Here is a 23,416-nt window from a genome sequence, read left to right on the forward strand (position 1 = left end):
TAAGATAAAGGACTAGTATCCAAAATCTACAAAGAACTTACAAACTCAACACCCAAAAAACAAATAATCCAGTCAAGAAATGGGCAGAAGACATGAACAGATACTTCTCCAAAGAAGACATACAAATGGCCAACAGACACATGAAAAAATGTTCCACATCACTTGGCATCAGGGAATACAAATCAAAACTACAATGTGATACCACTTTATACCAATCAGAATGGCTAAAATTAAAAAGTCAGGAAACAAAAAATGTTAGCAAGGATGCAGAGAAAGGGGAAACCTCTTACACTGCTGGTGTGAATGCAAACTGGTATAGCCACTCTCGAAAACAGTGCGGAGGTTCCTCAAGAAGTTAAAAATAGAGCTACCCTGTGACCCAGCAATTGAACTACTAGGTATTTATCCCAAAGATACAAACATAGTGATCCAAAGGGGCACCTGCACCCCAATGTTTATAGCAGCAGTGTCCACAATAGCCAAACTGTGGAAAGAGACCAGATGTCCATGACAGATGAACGGATAAAGAAGATGTCCTCTATACATACAAGGGAATATTACTCAACCATCAGAAAGGATGAATCCCTACCATTTACATCAACGTGGATGGAACTGGAAGGTATTATGCTGACCAAGATGAGTCAGTCGGACACAGACAATGATCATATGGTTTCACTCATGTGGAATATAAGAAACAGTGCAGCGGATAATACCGGAAGGGAAGGAAAACTGAATGGGAAGTGATCAGAGAGGGAGACAAACCATGAGAGACTCTTAACTCTAGGAAACAAACAGGGTTGGGGGAAGGGAGGTAGGTAGAGGGATGGGGCAACTGGGTGATGGGCATTAGGGCGGCATGTGATGGGATGAGCACTGGGTATTATAGGCAACTGATGAATTACTGAACTCTACATCTGAAACTAATGATATACTTACTATATGTTGGCTAACTTAATTTAAATGATAATTTAAAAACCTCCTAACCAAGCTTCCTGTACCTAGTATCATCTTCAACCCACCCTCCACACATTCCTGCTTCAAATCCTTCACTGGCTTCTCTTATCCTCAAGATAAAATCCAACCCCCTTAGCTGCATTTAGTCTGTTGTGTGCTGGCCGCTACCTCTTCTCCAATTTTACTCACTACCCTCCCCTTGGTGGGGCACATTTCAGTTCATCCAAACCATGCACAGTACCCCAAACGCACTGAGCTTTCCAGCCACGTCCCCTCCCTGAGCCTGGTGCCTCCTCTTAAGGCTCAACTCAAGCATCAGCTTTTCCAGGAAGCCTTCCCTGTCCTTCCTGCACACCTCAGCTCTGATCTCCCTGAGGATGTCTGGTGTCACACAGAGCTCTGACAACACTAGCCCAACCTGAGCCCATACTTTGGGGTTGGAAGGAGTGGCAAAGGGGACAGTGAGCTCAAAGGAGCTCAGGTCTGAACTATGCTCTACACAGGGAGTACCAAGAGTTTAGAATTATTGGACTTTAGAGTAACAGGTACACGACAAATATTTGAGCCAGTGAATCATTTGTCACAGTTCATCAGGCCGAGACTTAAATGACTGAAAAGATTAATAATGCAGGGGCAGAGGAGCACAAATGGTTTACATTAAGCCAAGATCATTATTACTTGAGTAACTAAAGCCTTCTGTTGGCTTTTTTTTTTTTTAAAGATTTTATTTATGTATTCATGAGAGACACAGAGAGAGAGGCAGAAACAGGTAGAGGGAGAAGCAGGCTCTATGAGGGAAGCCTGATGTGGGACTCAATCCTGGTACCCCGGGGTCATACCCTGAACTGAAGGAGAATGCTCAACCACTGAGATCAAGAGTCACACACTCCACCAAAGGGGCCAGCCAGGCACCACTCTGCTAGGTCCCATGAACACACTCTCGCTGACACTAATCTGCCGGGGAAGTTTTACTGCATTTTTTCTGTTAATTGGAAACTGAGAATCAAAAACAGTGATCTAACTTGTTCCGGGTCACTCAGACAGTAACCATGACTATGAAATTCTAACTCCTGCCAGTGTTCTTTTCACTGGACCACACTACCACCCAAATAAATTCATCCCCAAGGTTTCAGTGAACCTTTCTCAACCGCTCAGAACAGAAGGCACCTTCGTCTAAACCACTTTCTCCCCCACAGCCAATGCTTGGGTCTCTTGAGTAATAATCTACGTGAAGTAGCTGTCTACTACCCCAAATATGGCCCACAGGCCAACAGCATTAGCATCACTTGGGAGCCCATCAGAAATGCAGACTCTCAGGCTCCAGCCCAGCCCTACTCCATCAGAGGCCATACTTTAAACAGATCTCCTAGTGATTCATATGCACATTAAGTTTTAAAAAGCACTGTTCCCATTCCTGGCTAAGCATCAAGATCACAAGGGAAGCTTTTAAAAAACACAAACATGTAGACATGACCCCATCAAATTCTCTCCAGGGGGTATAACTTAGGAAGCTTTATTTTCCCAAGTTCTCTCATAGGATTCTGGTAGAGCTAACAGGTACCTGGTAGGGCCCAGGTATATAGATACTCCTTGACTGCTCCTACATACATCCAGAGCTGTGAACAAAGGTCAACATCCCTTACATAAAATAGTTTCAAGCATTATTGATCTCCTGTCTAAATCTCTCCAAAACCAAGACATCTAGAACCTAACACAATACTCTGGGTATAAAAAGAGACATGAAGATTCCTTGTTTGAGACATTTCACTCTTTTATTTCCCTTTTTCTTCCTTCCTTGGCCATCAGAACACACTGTTGACCTACACACTAGGGGGTTATTCAAAACCCTTAAGTATTATTTCCATTTTATTTACTGTTCATTTTGAAATAATTTCATACTTACATAAAAGTGACCAAAAAAGGTACAAAGAGTTCCCCAATACCCATTACCTAACTCCCCCACGTTTTTTTTTCTAAGATTTTATTTATTTATTTATTCATGAGAAACATAGAGAGAGGTATAGATACAGGCAGAGGGAGAAGCAGCCGCCATGCAGGGAGCCCCACATGGGACTCGATCCCGGGACTCCAGGATCATGCCCTGAGCTAAGGCAGGCGCTTAACCACTGAGCCACCCAGGTGTCCCTCCCAGACATTTACATCTTACATAACCATAGTACAATGATCAGAACAGGTCATCAACACTGACAATGAACTAGTCTCCAGATGTTATTCTAATTTCACCAGTTGTCCCACTGTTCTTTTCCTGTCCAAGATGTCATGCTATGTTTAGCCATCATGCCTCGTTGGTCTCCTCCAATCTGGGACAGTTGTTAAGTCTTTCTCTGTTTTTTATGATCTTGACAATTTTGAAGAATAATGCTCAGTTATTCTGTACAGTGTCCCTCAACAATTTTGGTTTGTCTGAAGTTTCTCACTGATTAAATTCAGGTTATGGATTTGGGGCATGAAGAACACAGAAGTCATAGTGAACCCTTCTCAGTGGACCATATCAACAGAGACATCATGCCAGTACATCTCATTGTTGGTGAAATTAATTGTGATCAAACGGTTAAGGTAGTGTCTGCCAGGTTTCTCTATTATAAAGTTGCTTTTTTCCCCTTGTAATTGGCAACTATCTTGTGGGAAAATGCTCTGAGACTATGAAAATACCCTTTTTCTCATCATCACTTTATCTGTCCATTTTAAATTTAACATCGATTTTTCTTTCCCGAAAATCATTGAGTTTTTTTTTCCTGATTGATTCCTCTGACGTTCCCCAAATGATGATTTTTCTAATTCCATCATTCCTTTTACAGTTATTAGAATTTCTAATATGAGAAGTTCTCTCTTCCCTCCCCCATTTACTTATTTATATCAGTATGGGTTCATGGGTATTTATTTCACTTTTACTTATTTATTATATTAATCCATCACTATCATTATTTATTTTGCTGCTCAAATTGTGACAAATGTTGGTTTCTGTATCCTTGTTATATGTGCCCATCACTTTTTAAAAATTTTTGGTAAAAAACACATAACATATAATTTGCCATCTCAACTATTTTTAAATGTACAGTTCAGTAGTGTTAAGTATATTCACACTGTTGTGCAATGAAAGTACAGATCTTTTTCATGTTGTAAAATTGAAACCTTGTACCCATTAAACAACAAATCTCATTTCCCCCTCCTCTCAGCCCCTGACAACCACCATTCTACTCTCTGTTTCTGTGAATTTGAATACTTTAAATAACAACTCAAGGGAGCCTGGGTGGCTCAGTGGTTGAGCATCTGCCTTTGGCTCAGGTCATGATCCTGGAGTCCTGGGATCAAGTCCTGCATCGGGCTCCCCACAGGCAACCTGTTTCTCCCTCTGCCTGTGTCTCTGCTTCTCTCTGTGTCCTTCATGAATAAATAAAATCTTTTAAAAAATAAATAATAAATAAATAACAACTCAAAACCGTAGAATCATACACTACTTGTCTTTTTGTGATTGGCTTATTTCACTTAGCATAATGTCCTCAAGGTTTATCCATGTTGTAGCATGTGTCAGAATTTCCTTCCTTTTTAAGACTGAATAATATTCACTTGTATGTTTATACCACGTATTGCTTATCCATTCATCTTGATGGACATGTGGACTGCTTCCACTTCTTGGCTATTGTGAATACTGCTGCTGTGAGTATGAGTGTGCAAATACCTCCTCAAGATTCCACTTTCAATTCTTTTGGCTACCAACCCAGAAATAGGACTGCTGGATCATACGGCCCTATCATGTTTTTTGAACACTTCCTTACTTTCTGGCATCATAAGATACTCCGCACTCCTCAACTTGTACTTTCCTTGCCCAGCTCTGGAATCATCTATTTCTCAAAAGAACTCCAGTTCTTTTTACTGGAGAATAGCTTTTAGAAACCAAACTTTGGGCATGAGTTGTGCTCAATGTCACTGGGGTAACATTCTTGGCCCTGTCAGTAGTAGAGTAGGAAACATATGTATACACATATACATACATGTCTATGTCTACTTATCTTGACAGAGAGACACACCATGAATTCTAGCATAAATTACCCTGATCCCTCCTTCAATCCAACGCAGAGTTCACTCCTTTCCATCCCTTTTATTATAACTCGTTTCTCCCCATGAGAAATCGGACTCTCACTCTCTACTATATATTTACTAATATGTGCTCAATCCTAGAGAACACATAAAATAGCGTCAGACTTGCTAACTCATACCTTGTGAAAAATTAGTTTACTAACCATAATATTTTTGCAGAGTTCTTTTTGTCTTTAGTTTTACAGTATTAGTCAAAATACTGATTCACAAGTCACATAGGCTAGCTCTCCTCCAATCCCTTCGGTGTGGTTATGTTCTTCATTTGCAATACAGTTGGGTTCATTTGTCTAGTATCAGTAGTCCACTGTGGGTTCTCTCCACATTTAGGATGATCAGGTGAAAGATTAACATGATTCTAAAAGTCAGAGCTATACAAAAACACCTAGTCAGGAAGGTGTCACTTCCTCATCATTCCTTCTACTCCACTCTCCTCTCCATTCTTTCCACCTACTCCTACCCACCCCATACATAACCAACCTCATGAGTTCCTGTTTTTTTCCTTCTTGTGCGAAAAACGGCACAGCATTGATATTCTCTTTGCACTTGTGCTTTTCACTTCGCTTCACTTAATATATTCCGTGTATGGAGTGATTTAGTTTAGAGATTTTTAGTTTAGGGATTTTTCCTTATTCATTTTTACAGCTACTGTGGTACTCCATTATGTGGATAAGCCAGAATTTATTCAACCATTCTCCTATATGTGGGCATTTAGAGTTTTTCCAATGTTTTGCAACTACAATCAAAGCCACAATAGGTGACCCTATGCATGTATATTTTCATGTTGATACAAGTCTACCTTCAGGGTAGATTCCAAGAACTGGGATTGCTGGATAAAAAGGCAAGTAGTTGGATAATTTTATCAGATATTGCCAAATTCACTGCCAAAAGGGTTGTATCTGTTTGCATCCCCAAAGGAATGCATGAGAGCACTCTTTCCCAAAGCCTTGCCAACAGAATGTTGTCGTACTTTCAATCCTTGCCAATGTGATAAGTGAGAAATTGTATCTTAGTGTTGTTTTAATTTTCATTTCTTTCATTATGAATTTAAACCTGTTTTTGTAGGGGCATCTGCGTGGCTCAGTCGGTTAAATGTCTGCCTTCAGGTCATGATCTTGGGGTTCTGGGATAGAGTGGAATAGAGACCCACATCAGGCTCCCTGCTCAGTGGAGAGTCTGCTTCTCCCTCTCCCTCTGCTCCTCCCTTCCCTCATGCTCTGTCTCTTTCAAATGAAGAAATAAAATCTTTCCAAAAAAACCCCCTTCTTTTTGTAGGCTTAATAATTCATTTTGTATCTTTTACCTTTTATCACTTTTTTTTGATATCTGAATGAATTGTCTTTTTCTCATTTTTCTATCAAAATTTGATAGGTCCTTTGTCCTTCCATTTTTAAGAATTCTTTAGATCTTAGGAATGTTACCCTTTTGTCTTAGACATGTGTTGCAGATATTTCTGTTTGTCAGTTGTCTTTTGACTTTACTTATAGTATCTTTTTGGCCATGAAAAAGTTTCTATTTTTATATCATCAAATTTATTGATCATTTATTAGATTGCCTCTGAATTCTGAGTCATGGTTAGAAAGCCTTTCCCTTCACTAAGGTGAAAGAATCCACCTGTTTTTTTCCTACTTCTTTTATGGTTTCATTTTTTACATTTAGATCCCTGATCCATTTGCAGTCTATTCTTGTGTTTGACATGAGAAATAAATCCAATTCATCTTTTTCCAAACAGTTACCCAGTTGTTCTAGCACCACCATTTATTAAAAACTCCCTCTTTACCCTGCTGGTCTGAGATGCTAACTTTATCATATACTAAATTTCCATAAGTCCGTAGGTCTATTTATGGGCTTTGTATCCTCACTCATATATCACTCATATATTTGTTTATTCACGTGTAACATTTTATTTTTTTATATATTTTTAAAGAATTTATTTATTTATTTGGGAGAGAGTGAGTGAGAGAAAGAACATAAGCTGCAGAAGTGGCAGAGGGAGAGGGAGAAGCAAAGTCCCTTTTTGCACTGTCTTTATCATGTTTAGGTATCAATATTATATTTGCTTTTTAAAAAGAAGTAGGAAGTTTCTCTTCATTTTCTTTTTTTTTTAATTTTTATTTATTTATGATAGTCACACACAGAGAGAGAGAGAGAGAGAGAGAGGCAGAGACATAGGCAGAGGGAGAAGCAGGCCCCATGCACCGGGAGCCTGACGTGGGATTCGATCCCGGGTCTCCAGGATCGCGCCCTGGGCTAAAGGCAGGCGCTAAACCGCTGCGCCACCCAGGGATCCCTCTCTTCATTTTCAATGCTCTGAAATAACACATAGAGCACTGGGACTCTGATGATATGTGGCAGTTTGGTAGAATTCCTCTATGAAATAATCTGGAACTGGCACTTCTTTTGAGAGATAGCTTCTTAATAGGATTCCCTTTTTATTCCACAGAAATTGATGTGTTTAAATTTTCTCTCTTTTTCAATTTGGGTCATCAGGATTTCCCTAGGAAATTATCCATTTCATCAAAGTTTTAAAATATGTTTGCACAGACCTCCAAAGACTCTCACAACTTTTTTCAATGGTTACTTCTCCATTGTCACTTCTTATTTTGTATATTTGTGCTTTCTCCCGTTTCCTTCTTGGTTGTGTTAGCTAGCAGTGTGTCTACTTTGATCGTTTTTTCAAACAGTCTTAAAAACAAAATAGTTTCAAGAATCGTTGCTATTCTGGTCTAAGTTCCTCTAAAACCATGATACCTAGAACCAAACACAATTCTCTGGCAGTAAAATCAGACATTCAGCTTCTTCATCCAAAATATTTCACATTCTTCCCTCCTCCCCCTCTCCTTCCTCCTCTTCTTCTTTTTTCTTTTTTTGTTACCACCTTACATTGTTGACTCACACAGTACTGTCAACCAAAACCCCTACGTAATTTTTAACACATTCTGCTGTTAAACCAATGTCTTCCATCTTCATTCTTGTAAAACTGGTCTTCTTGATCCATATTTACCTATAATAAATTTCACTTGTTAAAATCAACCAACACAGCTAGGAATTGTGCCAAGTCCTGAGCTTACAGGCACATAAATAACTGTGATACAAAGTTAATTATGGTGGGCACAGAGAAATATTAACAAATACTCTCTGTACACAGGAGGAGCAACAGGGTGGAAGGATGTGGGGATCAGAGAAGGGTCTAGAGTTAAGGGCATTCGTCCAGTTCCCTAAGGATGTTTGCCAGTTGGGGAAGGGGAGAACAGCATCCTAGGGAAAGGTGGTAAAAAAGAAAAGAAAGAGCAGTGAAGGCACATGGTAATCCTGGAGGAACACCCACCCAATGTGTGGGCAGAGCCATCAGTGACTCTGGTGATGATGGTGGAGAAATAGGTCAGCACAAGATCTATCCGCACTTAGAGCTCAAAGACTTTTAACAGCAATGTGTGGAGTTTTGAAACGGGAGAGTGAAACAGGGAGACGTGCATCTTAGAAAGGTCACTCGGAATACACAGTAGAACACAGGACAGAATGAGGAACACCCAGATTTGGAGAAACCAATAAGGAGACCAGGCAACAATTCAAGTGAGAGATTATGAGAACCTGGACTGATAGAGTATAATTAGAAAAGGACAAATTCCACAAACAAGTGAGATGACTGATAGGATAAAAGCAGCGACAAAAACAGAAAGTACAGTCATACCTGAGGGATAGAGATGCTTTCACTGAGATGGAGAACATGTGAAGAGCACATAGTTCCATTTTGAACAAGAGTCTGAACTATTTGAAGCCATCAGAGTAAAGATGTTCTACAGCCCATTGGCAAAGTGTAGGTGCTAGAGCACAGGAGAAGGGGACTGGGTGGGAGCTGCATGTGTGAGAGTATCTGTGCGTGACAGGCACAGGCGAGGTGCAAGTAAGATAGTAGCTACCATCTACTGAATGCTTACCCCCCGCTGGGACTGTGCTAAGTGCTTTACTACATTCTTTTCCAGATATATAAAAATAAATCTATAATGCATATTTTAATTTATATATATATGCAATTTATGTTTTAATATTTAGTTATTTATATTCCCATACATACAATGCACACATACACACTGATCCTGTGGGGAGCTATTATTCCCATTTTACATATGTGGAAACCAAGGTCTGAGAGTAATAACATGCCCAGGGTAACAGGGCTGCTAAGTGGCAAGAAAGGGATTTGAATTCAGTGCTGCCCCCAAATCGTGGGATCTTACAACACCCCAAAAAGTAAGGTGAACTTTAAAAAGTAATTTGGTTGCAAAGGGAGTGAGGAGAGAGGGCACTGAAGGGAAAAAAGAAAATGAAGAAAATGAAAATGTACTGACTGCCAATTCTTGTCAGCTACCGACTGAAGTACTTTCTATGCATCGTCTCCCTTAATTCTCATACCCAATCATTAAAATCTGTATTGGGATCCCTGGGTGGCGCAGCGGTTTGGTGCCTGCCTTTGGCCCAGGGCGCGATCCTGGAGACCCGGGATTGAGTCCCATGTCAGGCTCCCGGTGCATGAAGCCTGCTTCTCCCTCTGCCTATGTCTCTGCCTCTCTCTCTCTCTCTCTCTGTGTGTGACTATCATAAATAAATAAAAATTTAAAAAAATAAAATAAAATAAAATCTGTATTATTAGCCCCATCTCTCATGGGAAAACTTGCTCAAGACCACAGCACTGATAAATGGCCAAAAGGGGGGGAGGGGGCTTGAAACTACTCGATCTTAGTCCAAAGAATATAATGAGATAAGCAAAAAGTAAAATTATTGAGGCACCTTGCCAGTCTAGTCAGTAGAGCATATAACTCTTGATCTCAGGTCATGAGTTCAAGCCCCATATTGCACATAAAGACTACTTAAAAAAATTAAAATCTTAAAATAATTTTAGAATAGGCAGTCTGATGGATAGAAAAAGAATCAGGGGGCAGCCCGGGTAGCTCAGGGGCAGCGAGGGTAGCTCAGCGGTTTAGCGCCGCCTTCAGGGCCTGAAGTCCCACATCGGGCTCCCTGCATGGAGCCTGCTTCTTCCTCTGCCTCTCTCTCTCTCTCTGTGTGTGTCTCTCATGAATAAAAAACAAAACAAAACAAAACCCTCCAGGCGCTTCCTGGTTCATTGAGGGTAAAATTAAAAAAAAAAAAAATCAGGAGAAAGTGTGGGAATCCAGGGATAAGAGAATTTTAAGATGAGTGTTTGATAAAGTCAAACTCTGTCCAAAAATCAGGCTAAGGACTGGAAAGCCCATTTCGTTTAATAATTAACAGGCTTTGGTGATCTTTTTGAGAACAGATACCGTAGGGTGGGGAGTTAGAAGTCAGAGGCCCGTGAACTGAGAAGACACGAGGAAGCAGGTAAACAGTGGCAGTGAGGGAGGAGAATGGATATTAGCTGAGGGGAAGGTGCAATAGCCAACAAGGGTGTTTTAGCATGAGAGGGCATCTGGAGGCTGAGATGAGAGGTCAGTGAAGGAGAAACAGACACAAGGGGAGGGTGTGAGTGATGTGGCAAGGTTTCAGAGGAGAGGACAAGGGCCACTTGTTCCTCTGATCATGAGGAGGCAGGAATAGGCACTTTTGTGAAGCTTGGAAGGGGGAAGAGGTGTCATTGAACTAACCTGAGTTTGCTCCTTAGTAAGTCACATATAGAAGCTACATCTGGTGGAATTTTCACAACAAAGGAAACTTTATTTGTTGCAAATAAGGAGATCACAGTGAATAATTTCTAAAGCTGCAACTCCCCGAGCCAGGGTGGATGGGTTCCTTTTATTTAGGGTTAGGATGCGTATTTAGAAAGAGGAGCCCTGTCATCGTATGTAGAGGGGGACAGAGGTCACACACGTACCTGAAGGAAACATGCCTGGGCATACTCTGTGCTCCTCCTTAGCACTGTAATGGGGTAAAGGTAACGGACGGTAGGACATTCCACGAGTCATTCCACGGGTCTCTCCACGGGCCAACTGTGCAGCAGGAGCCAGGGCTTAAGCTCAAACTGGTCTGGGCGGTTGGGGCAGTTACTGCTCAAAGGGTACTGTTTCAGTTTACACCCATGGGGTCTGCTGAGTTAGAGATAAACTGGAAAGATCTCAAAGAACAAGGTGGGACAAAGATCAGTGGGGCTACACAGGTGAACAGTAAAGGTCAGATCTCAGGACCTAGCTGGTAACCAGGGCAGTGGATGGAGCTCAATTTCGGTTGCCCTCTTCACTCTGAAGTAGGTCCACTTGCCTGTGACATTGAGAGGGACAGAGTGAAGGAGGCTTCAGGAAGGGATGCTGTGGGAAGCTGGGAAGAACAGCAAATGCTAACCATGCTCGGCAACACCATACTCAGCCGGGGCTGTCAAACATGCTGCTGTCCTAGAACCTGCCAGCAGGTTATGTGGTCTCCCCTGGAACTGCTGGGCAGGCCTGCACGGAGGGAAGAGGAGATGGGCGCATCCAGGACTGGTGGTGGTCAGAGGGGATGTGGGGCTCCCTGGGTACAGGAAGCATGGATGTGGTGAGTAGGAGTTTGAAGTAACAGACGGTGGGATCTGCATCAGGGACAAGTCGGAGGAGCATTGATAAACAGAGGACAGAGAAGACAGAGGAGGAGAGAGCCTGAGGAGATTGAAATTAAGTGGGGGACAAGCAGACTCTGTGAGCACAGAGCTCAACACAGGGCTTGATCTCACAACCCTGAGACCACGACTGGAGCCAGAATCAAGAGTTGGACACCTAGCCCACTGAGCCACCAGGTGTCTAAACATTGAAAACAAATTTGACAGGAATGGAGGAGTAGGGATACTGGGGTGCTGAGTGGAGAACAGAGTCTCAGAGTTTAAGATATCAAGGGCAGGACAATTCTGTGGCATAAGTCTAGGATGCGGCCTCGTCATTGTGGCACAGAGGTCCTGAAGTCAGTCTAGGACTGACTAGACTGACTTCTAGGACTAGACTAGGCGGTAGGTATGAAAATGCTGAGCACAGTTCCCATTCTGCCCAGATTCATTTCATTTAAAAAACTCTAAGCGTGGAATCATCAATATCATCGATAAAATCATCGATAAAATATTTTTGACCAAAGAAGGGCCTTTGTCATGCTACTATGTCTGCATGTTGACAGAGACTCTGAATGGCATCTCACAAAGGGACCAGCACTCACAACTGAGTGGGGCTACTCTCATCCATAGGTTGGGGTGCCCCAGCTTTAGGTCTCTGCCCACCCAGGAAGTCTGATCAGGGGCCAAGCACTAAACCAAACCTCCTCTTTGACCTGAAGGCATCTGTACCTCACACCCTGTCCTGTCCTTCTGTAAATGCCTACTGCCGGCTCTGAAAAAAATGGACCAGCCACACCACCACTTCCCCCACGAAGATGTTTATCTTTAAAGAGGTCTATAGTACAAGCCTAGGCCATGAGCAGCCCTGCTGCTTAGTTTTAAAATTTACTAGAGCTACTTCTGCAGCAGATGAAAGACCATATGCTTTTGCAAGAGACTGTTACTCTCTTGGGGCGGGACTAGTAGTTTTTATTTTTCTCTTTCTCTTTCTCTTCCTCTTCTTCCTTCTGACGGTCAGGGGATTGGACTGGTAGTTTCCTTCCTCTCCTCCTCCTCCTTCTTTTTTTGGCCCCATAGTCTTTTCTCAAGTAAGTCGTGTGAAAGGCAAATATGTAAAATAGAGAAAAGCAGAGCTTCCCTGGTTAGGGCTAGCATGGGGGATCCAGAGCCTAGCTCACTCGCCCTCTTTTTCTCCACCTCCCACCCCCTACCCCAACCACATGAAATAACTTAAAGGCTTCTTGAAGCAGGGGGAAGAAAGCCCACTGAATTCTGTTTACTTCTAGCCCTATCACCTTATTAGTCAATTGTTCAGTGAAGACAAGATCCAATAGGTTTGGCAAAATGAAAATATCTGGAATATTAATATATACATCATGAGCATGCCCCTAGTTACTGGTCTGTTTTCAAAAACAACAGCTGGAGAATCACAGCATGGCCAATAGGTTCAAGTCAGACCCACGGGGTGGTAGAGCTAAGAGCTCTTGGTGTAGATCCCTGTGCTACAGTGATTCCCCTCTGGAGAAACATGCCCCATCTGCAGACATGGTGGTAGGCCCAAGGACTGGCCTTCTATGATATCACCCACTCCACTGGCCACAACTCATTGGTCCAGCTGAGTTGATTGTGACCAGCCAGTCTCTGGAAATTTTTGATCTGGCCTCCAGGAAGAGAATCCTTCTCCTTCTCCCCACCCATCTCTCTCTCTTTCTCTCTCTCTCTCTTTAAGATTTTATTTATTTATTTATGAGAGACACACAGCAAGAGGCAGAGACATATGCAGAGGGAGAAGCAGGCTCCCTATGGGGAGCCTGATGCAAGACTTGATCCTAGGACCCTAGGATCATGACCTGAGCCGAAGGCAGAAGCTCAACCATTGAGTCACTCAGGCATCCCCCCACCCATCTCTCTTTAACAAAGTTCTAACATACAAATCTTAGATGTTGCCATAGGCCATGCTGCCCACCTGAGAGGGGAAAACCCTACAGAGTACAAGGGAATAAAGCCACCCACAGAAAGAACCAGAGATAACTGGCAAAGAGGAGAGGGAGGGAGCTGGCCAGTATTTGAGTTCTTGATTTTCATGGAGACTCTGCTCCAATCTTCCCTTTGCATGGTTTAATTTTTCAGCTTTTCCTTGGATTCCATGAGTCAGTAAATTCCACTTTCTATTTCTGCTAACTCAAGTCGGGTTCTTGGCACTTGCAACCAAACTAGCAAGACAATCAAACATACAGTGTCAGTGACAGCACAGAACTAATCTTGATCCAGAATTAACATCTCTAACTTGCTCTGGGGAAGCTAGAAAGATGCCTGTGTAATCCAGAAGTCTAGAAAGACAGGGTTTTTTTGACAGTCCTTTGAGTCCAGGCATCAGGGAGAGAAAAGTAGATGCAGCATCGGTGTAAGCTGGCTGGGCAGGATTTTGCCTTGATGAGACTGAAGGACTGTAAAGTTGTACAAATAGTGGTAACAGCAGGAAGTGGCTGGTGTGGAGAGCACTTAGCAACTCCATGAACTCCATCAGCTTTCTCCAAATGGAATGGTTATTCTAAATAACCCTACATAGAAGTTAAAACTCTCCCAAGTAGAGACAATTCCATCCACCATCTTCACTTATGCAGGAAGCACTATCTTGAAATGTAACTTGCTGCCAAATGTAACTTTCTGTTTCTCTTTGGAGCCTGCCCTTCCTTCCAAACAAGTTTGCAAACCCAGCCTCTCCTAGCTCCTCTAAGCCTCAAGGTCAAAGAAACTTCCTGCAGGGGACTTGTTCCCTTAGAGTCACAAAAAAGCACTTACTGGGCTTCACCGGGAAAGTCTGTGATCTACTGTTCCAGTGCAGAAGCATCCAGAAGTGAGAGGTCTGTGGCTCCCTGCTGGCAAGCAAGAAAGGCAGTGGGGCTCTCTGCCAATGTGCTGGAGAGTTCAGGAGGAGACCTATCTGGCTCAGGAAGCGAATCTGCTTCACAGGGAAACCAGATTCCTGTGTGGGACTGAGGCCCTTCAGCAGCAGAAGATGAGGGGGTGGGGAGACGCTGCTGAGAAACTGAGGGGAAAGCAGGAGGTCTGGAAAGCCTGAGTTATTATTGGCTTGAATTCTGCCGGTAAAAGAACATGATACAGTATAGCTTTTCTATTAACTCTTTCAGGCCTTAACGGAGCCAGGAAAGGCAACTGATTAATTGAACCTGGTGGCTACTTAGGTAAAAAATAAAGCTCACAAGTGCAACGATCATCACATTTCTTCTTCCTGTATAGGCAGTACTATTCATATCAGGGTTCAGCATAGTGGTCAAAGGATAATATACCACAAAGTGAAAAACTAAAGACTTTCTGAAAGATTTCATCTCCTAACCTTACTGTAAAAATTCCCATGAGTTACAAGTTCCACAAATACTCTTTTCCTTCAGGAGCACAGTTATAAAGTAGGTGCTCAATAAATGTGTATGAATGAATGAATGAGACATCACTAGAGATGAGTGTCCCCTATCCTACAAACAAAGCATGGAGCCCGCTCATAGGGCCTTTGGGATTGGTTCCTTATCCCCTTACCATACCTGACCATGGATGGTTATGTTCATGACTACTTAAGTGGGGCCCGGTTTGGGGATAACACAAAAGGAAATATATTCAGTAAAGCGTCATTTTGAGACTTTGGTCCCCACAGCCTACACAAGGCCAGTCATGGCTGAGGAAGCATTTCCGGTGCTTCTCGTTCTCTCTGAAGCGCCTGGGAGAGTGGCACCTGGCAAACGGTGCCCTATCACTGTTCCACATGCCTGGCCAGCCCATCACTCACCATGAGGAACATAAAGCTGTCTGATAGCTTGCTGCCAGGGAGCATCTGTTTAGCTGGCATTGACTCCTGTGGGAACAAAGCCAATGAGCCCGGGTGAGGAAAGGAGAAATCAGCCAGAATTTAAAAAAAAAAGAAGGTTAGGGAGTATAGTGCTTTTGTTACATTAAAGACCTAACAGGCCTTTTAATTTCTAAAGCAAAGCACAGAGGAATTCATTGTGGAAATGTCTGAAAATCTGTGGTCTGCCTCATGTTGCAAATCCTACTTCATGGAAGGCATTGGGCACTGAGTGATGTTTGTTGCAGCTGCTCCACCTGCCAATGCTCTTCCTCATACGTCCTACGTCCCCCTTATGGGGATGACACCAGACAAAGGCTCTTTTTGTAGTTCTCAAGGATGGCCAGACGGGTGAATCTCCGCGTGGGATCCGAGTTTCTACTACTCTGCTTGGAGGGAAAGAGGTAGGGAAAGTCCTCCAGGTTGAACATTTCAAAAATGAAGGCCTAGACAACTCCCTTCCTGTTGACCAACATTTTCATAAATCCTTCCCATAACTTTCAGTCCCTCAGGCAGTTTACACCACAGCCAAGCTCAGGTTTGCCTGACAAACAAGATTTCTGTATTGCCACAATTTCCCCCAAGTTTCATACTGTGAACATTTATTTTATTTTCATGACTTGTGAGCTCCACTAGGGAACTCTATGTTATTTGATATCTATTTTTAGAGCCTGGCATGGTGTCTGGTAAACACAGTCGTTCAGTGAAGGTCCGTTGAGTGAGTGATTCCACGCATGTTTACCCCACTAGCAGGAAAAAAGCTTTGGCCTCAGTGAGTAGCTAGGTTGGTAAGTATTTGGTGCTTTTCATGATATCATTAAATAGAAGATATCCCTATGAATCTCCCATGAACACTACCTCTTTTAGGATGCTTACCACATTAAACATCCTATTATGGGTTTTTTTCCAGAACACCCACAAAATCCTTGGGAGCAGGAACCAGGTGTATTTCAAATATTTTATCCATCCCCTCACCCAAAAAATGAACTAAATAACTGAATGAATGAATGTTTATTGGCCAAACCATATTAAGGTCTCAGATCTATCAAAACCGTCCAACACAATCACCAAAGTCTTTTTTAAAGAAAGTTCAGCCCCCTAGAAAAACACCTGCAGAAGTGCACGTTGGCACATCACCCAAAGACAATGTTCATATGGCAGCATCAATACCCAGTAGCAGAGAAAATAAACAAACAGCTTTGAGGCACATGCAGAAAGGGGAAAATGTGAACAGTAGATAGCCTGGCCAAGCCCAGAGCACAGGAAACAGGGGACGACAGCCAGGGTAGGCTACAGAATGTGGCAGTAGCCAAAATTTGTGGATAACTCAAAATGCAGATTCACCATGTCAATAAAAGGGATTGTATTGATAACAATAACATAGATCAATTCTGTGGGTAATTTGTCAGGTGTGTTGAAGCCAGGGCTTTATCCAGGGAATGTGGCAGAAGAAAATTTTCATGCATAGTTATGCAGAACGGTGAAAGGACTAAGAACAAGGCCTCCAAAGGGGAGAGGGAAGCCTTGATTCAGACCGTAGGGTTTCTCCCTGTTTCAGAGTTCCCTTATAATTAACCAATTAGGGCCATTGCTTCATTTCCTGTGGCAGTTTTCTCTGCCACACAGAATGAGGTCACAGCCCTAACCACACAGATCTATAAAGCATCTGGGTGATGAAGAATGGCTTCAGATATGCTTGGATCATTCCCCAGAGATGATTGGACACATGTGTGGTATTCTTAGCCTCAGTAGGAAGAGCTTCTCAGAGGAATCAAAGTGTATTCTGACACCAGCTACATCCTTATCACATGACTCTAACAAAAGAGAGAGAATATTACTAGATCTATCAAGCAACCCTAGAAGCTGGAATAAATCAATCAGGGTTCCATCAACACTGAAATAACAAATCATAGCAGTATATTCAGTAGCACCAGGCATGATACTCTATGTGAAAAGAATTATTCAATATAATTTATTATGTATGTGAAAGGATTATTTAAACTCTCAGGGGCCACTGGGATTTAACATATTAACTGTAAGTAGTATTTAGATGAGGTCAATTTCTCAGAGAAACCAAAAGTACCTATTGGCTATCAAAGTTCCAATTTACAAATAGAAAGGATGGATTGTATGTAAGCCCATGAAGGCGATGGAGGGAAGCAGGAAGGATGGGCAGAAAAAAAATCAAACATCAGAGAGGGACAGGGGGCATTACCGCATTACTCTAGACGAGCTCATTATAAATTACCGTGTGTCATTTTGATGAAGAGACTGTGTTACCACCACAAACAAAACTCTCCCACTATCCTTTTCCTTTATGTCTTACCGGAATGGGAGATCAGGGGATATTTATGGAAGCAGTAAAGCATGGAAAAGACAGCCAAGCCTTTTGGCTCTTCAGCTGAAAGGTCTAGAAGTGAAAAGGAGCAGAAGGCAAAGGCTAGGGCTGACTGTACTGGATTCCCCCGCCTAACAAAACACTGGGACCTGACATGGGGGTGGGGGGGGGCTGAGTTAAAAGGGAGGGAGGCTATAGAAGGACCCAAGGAGCTTCTGCCACAATTGGTGGATGAGTCAGACAGTACGAAGCCTGGGATCAGGGGAGGCCCAGAGGCCCGAGTGAGAGAAGAGGAATCAGGAATACCGGTAACACTCAAAAAGGTGGCTTCCCAGCTCAGCTGTGTTTCATTTCTCAGACTGTAGCCCTTAACAGTGCGGTGCGGTCCGTGTGTGTTCAGGGAGGATGGATGCAAAACAAGGAGCCCTGCAGTGCGGGCAGCATGCAAGCTCCGCCCTGGACTCAAGGTTGTGACATCCCTCCGCAAAAGGAAAATTCTGACTCCGTTGATTAGGTGGGGACAGCATTTCTGCAGTTTTCCTCTGTCTGGAACAAGGCTGGGGCACAGGGAGCAGGCTGGGAAGGTTCTGAGACAGGTCGGCTGCGGAGCTTCTTAATTAGAAACAGGAATTGAGAAAAGAGTATTCTGTGCAGTGGGAGAAAGAAAATCTTCCACACAAATTCACGTGAAGGGTCACCTCTGGGGAACAGGCCAGGACTGGAGGGGTGGCCAAAGGCACGCAGGCTTGCCTGTAATGTTCAGATTTAAGAAGAGGATGTATTCATGTGTTAACTCAAAAGTGATCTTCAGAAAGTCTTATATTTAAGAGAGACATAGAGGGAAGAGAGGAAGAGGTGGCAAGAAAAAGAGCAAAGAAGAAAAGATGAAAAGACACAACCAACAGCGTAGGTCTCCTGGTAAAGGTCTCCCTGGATGCTGGAATCAGGCGAACCAAAGGGGTGGGGCTTGGAAGCAATGGAAGACACATGGAGCACAAGGAGGGGAGGGTCCAAAACCAGAATTTCCTGGGTCCCAAGAGAAGGGAATGGAAGAAACCACAGAATTCTGAGAGAAAACCATGAAAAGAGAAAGACCCCCAGCCAGCCCTAGCCCATACTGCCTGTCAGATTGAGGGTCCCATGCCCCACTGGCACACAGAAGGAAGCAAATGCTGGCTCCCCTGAATTCGGCCCAGAAACTCAAGCAACCTCTCTCCTCTACGGTCCTGCCTGCCAACCATGCCCTTGGTGGTCAAGAAATCTACTGCCCAGAAAATGGAAAGAGACAGAAACGCGAAGAGGGCACTTCAAGTGGACCACCTACTCACCCTGCCCTCTCTCAAACTTTCTACCAATGCAATTCCACCTCACCCCTAACTTGGCCCACCCAGTTAGCTCCTGAAATAGAATGAGCACTTTTGCCATGCGTGCAGAGGCTTCCCTGGGGATTTTCTTGTGGAGAATCCCCGAGGAGGGTGCAACCCACCTCTTTGGGAAGGAGATGACCTCTGAGTTTGCAGTCCTGTCTACTCGGCTCAGGTAAGCCACCAAGGAAGGGCATCGCTCGGCTTCGATGGAGGCAGGCGGCCCTTCTGATTTCTCCCCGTTAGCCATCTCGTCTGTACGGTACCTACCACCTTAGCCCCTTAGGGCTCTGCGGGGGAAGGGGTCTGGGGTCCCCGCGAGGATGGGGCAGGAGAGCCCCTTCCAGAGACGAGGCGAGGCGGGAGGCGCTGGGGGAGGGGAGCTGGGAGTGGGAGGAGCAGACGGTTACCTCATTGAAGCCCTCCTGCAGGACGTCCAGTAAGTTCCCCCGGGTCAGGCAGGCTAGCATTGTTCCTGCCGGGGGCTCCCCGGGCGGGGTCTCCAGGCCAGGCCGCCGCCTCCTTCCTCTGCACACAAAGACTCTCCGCTCAGCTTATTGGGATCTCTCCGGAGTCCCGCAGGCCACTTACTGGAAACCTAGACCCGAGCCAAACTAGCGCCTTGCACTGGGCATGCTCGCACCCGGCCTCTGCCGGAGGGGCCCCGGCACTGTCGCGGTTCCTATAGAAACAGCTGGGGCGCGCAAAGGGCGGAGGGGCGCTGGCTGGCAGCCCCCGGCCCGGCGTGCTAAGGGGGAGCACCGCGGGCGCGCGGCGGGCCGGTGTGTGCGCCCAGCGCGCACGCACACACACACACTACGCGTACAACACGCTTGCACCGGGCTGGGGGCGGGCCTGTGTGCCTACACTGCAGCACCGACACGCCAGGCCGCCGGCGGGCGGGCGGGTCTGTGCGCGCGCTGCGAACACACACACACACACACACACACACGTGAGCGCACACACACACACACACACACACAGTCGCTGACACACCGGCCGGCGAGCCGGCGAGTGCACGCGCTCGCAATCACACACCGGGCCTGCAGGCAGGCGTGCCGGCGTGAGCGCGCGCACACACACACACACACACACACATTCTGCAGATTCATTATTTATTTTATTTTTAAGATGAGATACACAGAGAGAGGCAGAGACAGAAGCAGAGGGAGAAGCAGGCTCAATGCAGGGAGGCCGTATGCGGGACTCGGACCCTGGGACCGCGGGATCACGCCCTGAGCCGAAGGCGGATGCTCAACCGCTGAGCTACCCAGGCGCCCCTTATTATTTTTTTTTAAAGATTTATTTACTTATTCATGAGAGACAGAGAGAGAGAGAGAGGCGGAGACACAGGCAGAGGGAGAAGCAGGCTCCTCGCAGGGAGCCTGATGCGGGACTCGATCCCGGATCCCAGGATCACAACCGGAGCCTAAGGCAGGGGCCCAACCACTGAGCCACCCAGGTGTCCCCATTCTGCGGATTTAAAGCCAAACGCCCCACAAGATGGGTGGGAAAGGAAATGAATCAGGACTTTTTTTCCCCGGAAGAGCTGAAAACAGCAACCTTTTTCCACAAGAGGCCTGGAGAGTAAGGTTAGGCTAAAGACGGGGAAGCAGGGCAGCCCCCGTGGCTCAGCGTTTAGCGCCGCCTTCGGCCCAGGGCCTGATCCTGGAGACCTGGGATCGAGTCCCATGTCGGGCTCCCTGTATGGAGCCTACTTGTGTCTCTGCCTCTCTCTCTCTCATGAATAAGTAAGTAAGGTTTTTAAAAAATAAAATAAAGACGGGGAGCAGAGAGAAAGAAAAAAACAGAGAGAGAGAAAGAGAGAACCAGCCAGACTGGGGTGTGTGTGTGTGTGTGTGGAAATTTAGTTATAGGTGATATCAGAATGCATTTAATAGAAATAGTACTAAAGAAATATCACAGGATCACAACAGATCAAGGGTAAACCAAGGATCACCAAAGCTTTACCTTTAAAACTCATATTTCTTTTCAAAATAACTGCAAAGTGGCACCTAGATGGCTCAGTTGGTTGAGAGGCTGACTCTTGATTTCAGCTGAGGTCATGGTCACCATCTCAGGGTCCTGGGATTGAGCCCCCTTCTGGCTTCCCCCTCAGGGAGGAGTCTGCTTCAGGATTCTTTCCCTCTACACCTTCCCCACCCCGCTCTGTAGGGCTCTTTCCATAAATAAATAAATAAATAAATAAATAAATAAATAAATAAATAAATAAATAAATAAAATATTTAAGACAAAAAAATTACTGCTAAAATGTAAAGCCCATATTTTTAATGAATGAAATGGGTTTTATTTCTTTTTGAGATTGTATTTATTTGAGAGAGAGAGAGAGAAAGCACAAGTAGAGGGGAATGGCAGAGGAAGAGGGAGAAGCTGGCTCCCTGCTAGGCAGGGAGCTAGACACAGGCTCCATCCCAGATCCCCAGGATCATGACACCAGCCAAAAGCAGATGCCCAACGGACTGAGTTACCCAGGCCCCCTGAAATGGGTTTTAATTAAAATAGGCACTACAGGTGAGTGGGGGATGGGCTAAATGGGTAATGGGTATGATGAACACTAGGTGTTATACATGTAAGTGATAAATCACTAAATTCTACTGAAACCAATATTACACTATATGATAACCAATTGGAATTTAAATGAAATTTTGAGAAATAAAATGAAATAAATAGTATAAAAATGTCCTGGAGCTTTTGAAAGAGTTCAGTAAAAGCTTCCCCAAATGAACCAGAGAGCTATTCCCCTCTGTTTCTAGTTATTCAAGTCACAGCCTTGATTATTTATTTTTAGGAATACTAGTCATTTGTACTCTCAATGCACATTCTTGTTTCTATAGGAAAACTGGAAGCTGAAAGAAAACCCATATTATGTTACATACTCCTCGTGATCCCAGATGGAGGGGAAGGCTGTGAGGTCAGGGCCTTGCCCAAGGATACACAGCTGGTCAGTAACAAAGGCAGTTTGAGGAGCTAGGACTTTACACTTCTGATTTTGCAGAAGGCACAAATTCCTTCCCCAAATACACATTGGTACCTCAGCAAGAAAATCAGTTACAGCTCTTTTCAACCTAATGACCGCCTCCTCAGCTCACTAGAGAGAAAGAAAATCCATACCTGAGCATCCAGAACTAGCAACATCTTGCCTGAATGTCTAAAGCTGCTAAATGCAAAGCTACTTCTGAGAAAGACACACCTCCACCACCTTCCCCCACCCCCACCACAGCAAGCAGGGAGCAAAAGGCCAGCAGAGGTGTTAAGTGGCTGCTGCTGACTGAATGCTGTGTATTCAATTCTGGCAAAGGCTGGGGAGAAGCCATGACACCAAATCAAACTGAACCTGATCAGCCCACAAGTCAGAAGACCACTGTCCTTCCCAACTAGCTGGGGAGTTTAGCTGCCAAGGGGACTTGCCATGACCACAGTTCATGGTGTAATACCATCAGGTGAGTCACTGATCCATGTTAATGCAACAAGGCCCTTTGAAAAGAGAAACAACATAAAATTGCATGCAACACATCTATATGCATAGTGATGCAAAACCAAAACACTCAGCTGGTGGATCTCTGGATAGAGGATTCTGATTGGTTGCCAGCCCATCAGGCTTTCGACAAAGGAGAAAGTATTGAAACATCAGAGGGAGGTCCTGCTGATAGTTATATGCCAAAAGGTCACTATTTCTCAAAGAACAAGGCCTATATCAAAGAAGGACCTGTGAGCTCAATATTCCCAGGAGAAGACTCATTAAACCATTGGATTTTAAAGCTAAAAAAAAAAAAAATCTTTTGACACACATGAAGGAATAAAGACCAGGAGAGCTATTTACAGTCACTCAGCATATCAATATGAGCTAAGATCTGGGGCACCTGGGAGGCTCAGTCAGTTAGGCATCTGCCTTCAGCACAGGTCAGGATCTCAGGGCTCCCTGCTTAGTGGGAAGTCTGCTTCTCCTTTTCCCACTGCCTCTCCCCTGGCTTGTGCTCTCTCTCTCTCTCTCTCTCTCTCTCTCTCTCTCTCCTTCTTTGTCAAATAAAAATCCAAACAAAAACAAAACAATAGGAGCTAAGTTCTGAATAGTCAAATGCCTCTGATAGTCAGCCCTGTGCTGTTTGCCCTGCACCTCACAGCATGCTGGAGGAATTAGAGGGAACTGTGGTAGATAGATACAAGATTTATTATAGGGCATGTGGCCCACAATTGCTCTGTTCCCTAGAAGTCTGTAA

At 44.3% G+C, this 23,416-nt stretch overlaps 2 protein-coding genes across 9 annotated transcripts in view; one reads left to right on the forward strand and one right to left on the reverse strand.

Moving 5' to 3' along the window:
- DIXDC1 (DIX domain containing 1) overlaps positions 1–23,416 on the reverse strand; it is a 70,874-nt gene that overhangs the window by 40,990 nt on the left and 6,468 nt on the right. The window contains exons 1-2 of one of the 8 annotated variants that reach the window (XM_026006823.2): positions 19,589–20,040; positions 15,420–15,485 (exon numbers count right to left, since the gene is read on the reverse strand). The exons of 2 other annotated variants lie outside the window; for them this stretch is intronic. In XM_026006823.2, coding sequence (XP_025862608.1) covers positions 15,420–15,485; positions 19,589–19,648 — 126 coding nt within the window. In that variant the 5' untranslated portion in view covers positions 19,649–20,040. Of the gene's footprint in view, positions 1–14,419; positions 14,680–15,419; positions 15,486–19,588; positions 20,201–23,416 lie in introns of those variants that run through there. 5 more of the 8 variants (XM_072729817.1, XM_026006824.2, XM_026006826.2 and 2 more) reach the window with 5 other exon arrangements.
- Positions 18,053–23,416, forward strand: part of CRYAB (crystallin alpha B) — a 28,585-nt gene continuing 23,221 nt past the window's right edge. The window contains exon 1 of the mRNA XM_072729819.1: positions 18,053–19,353. The gene's annotated coding sequence lies outside the window, so the exon portion shown is untranslated. The remainder of the gene's footprint in view (positions 19,354–23,416) is intronic.

This window comes from Vulpes vulpes, chromosome 12, assembly GCF_048418805.1.
Source record: "Vulpes vulpes isolate BD-2025 chromosome 12, VulVul3, whole genome shotgun sequence".
Lineage (NCBI taxonomy): Eukaryota > Metazoa > Chordata > Mammalia > Carnivora > Canidae > Vulpes > Vulpes vulpes.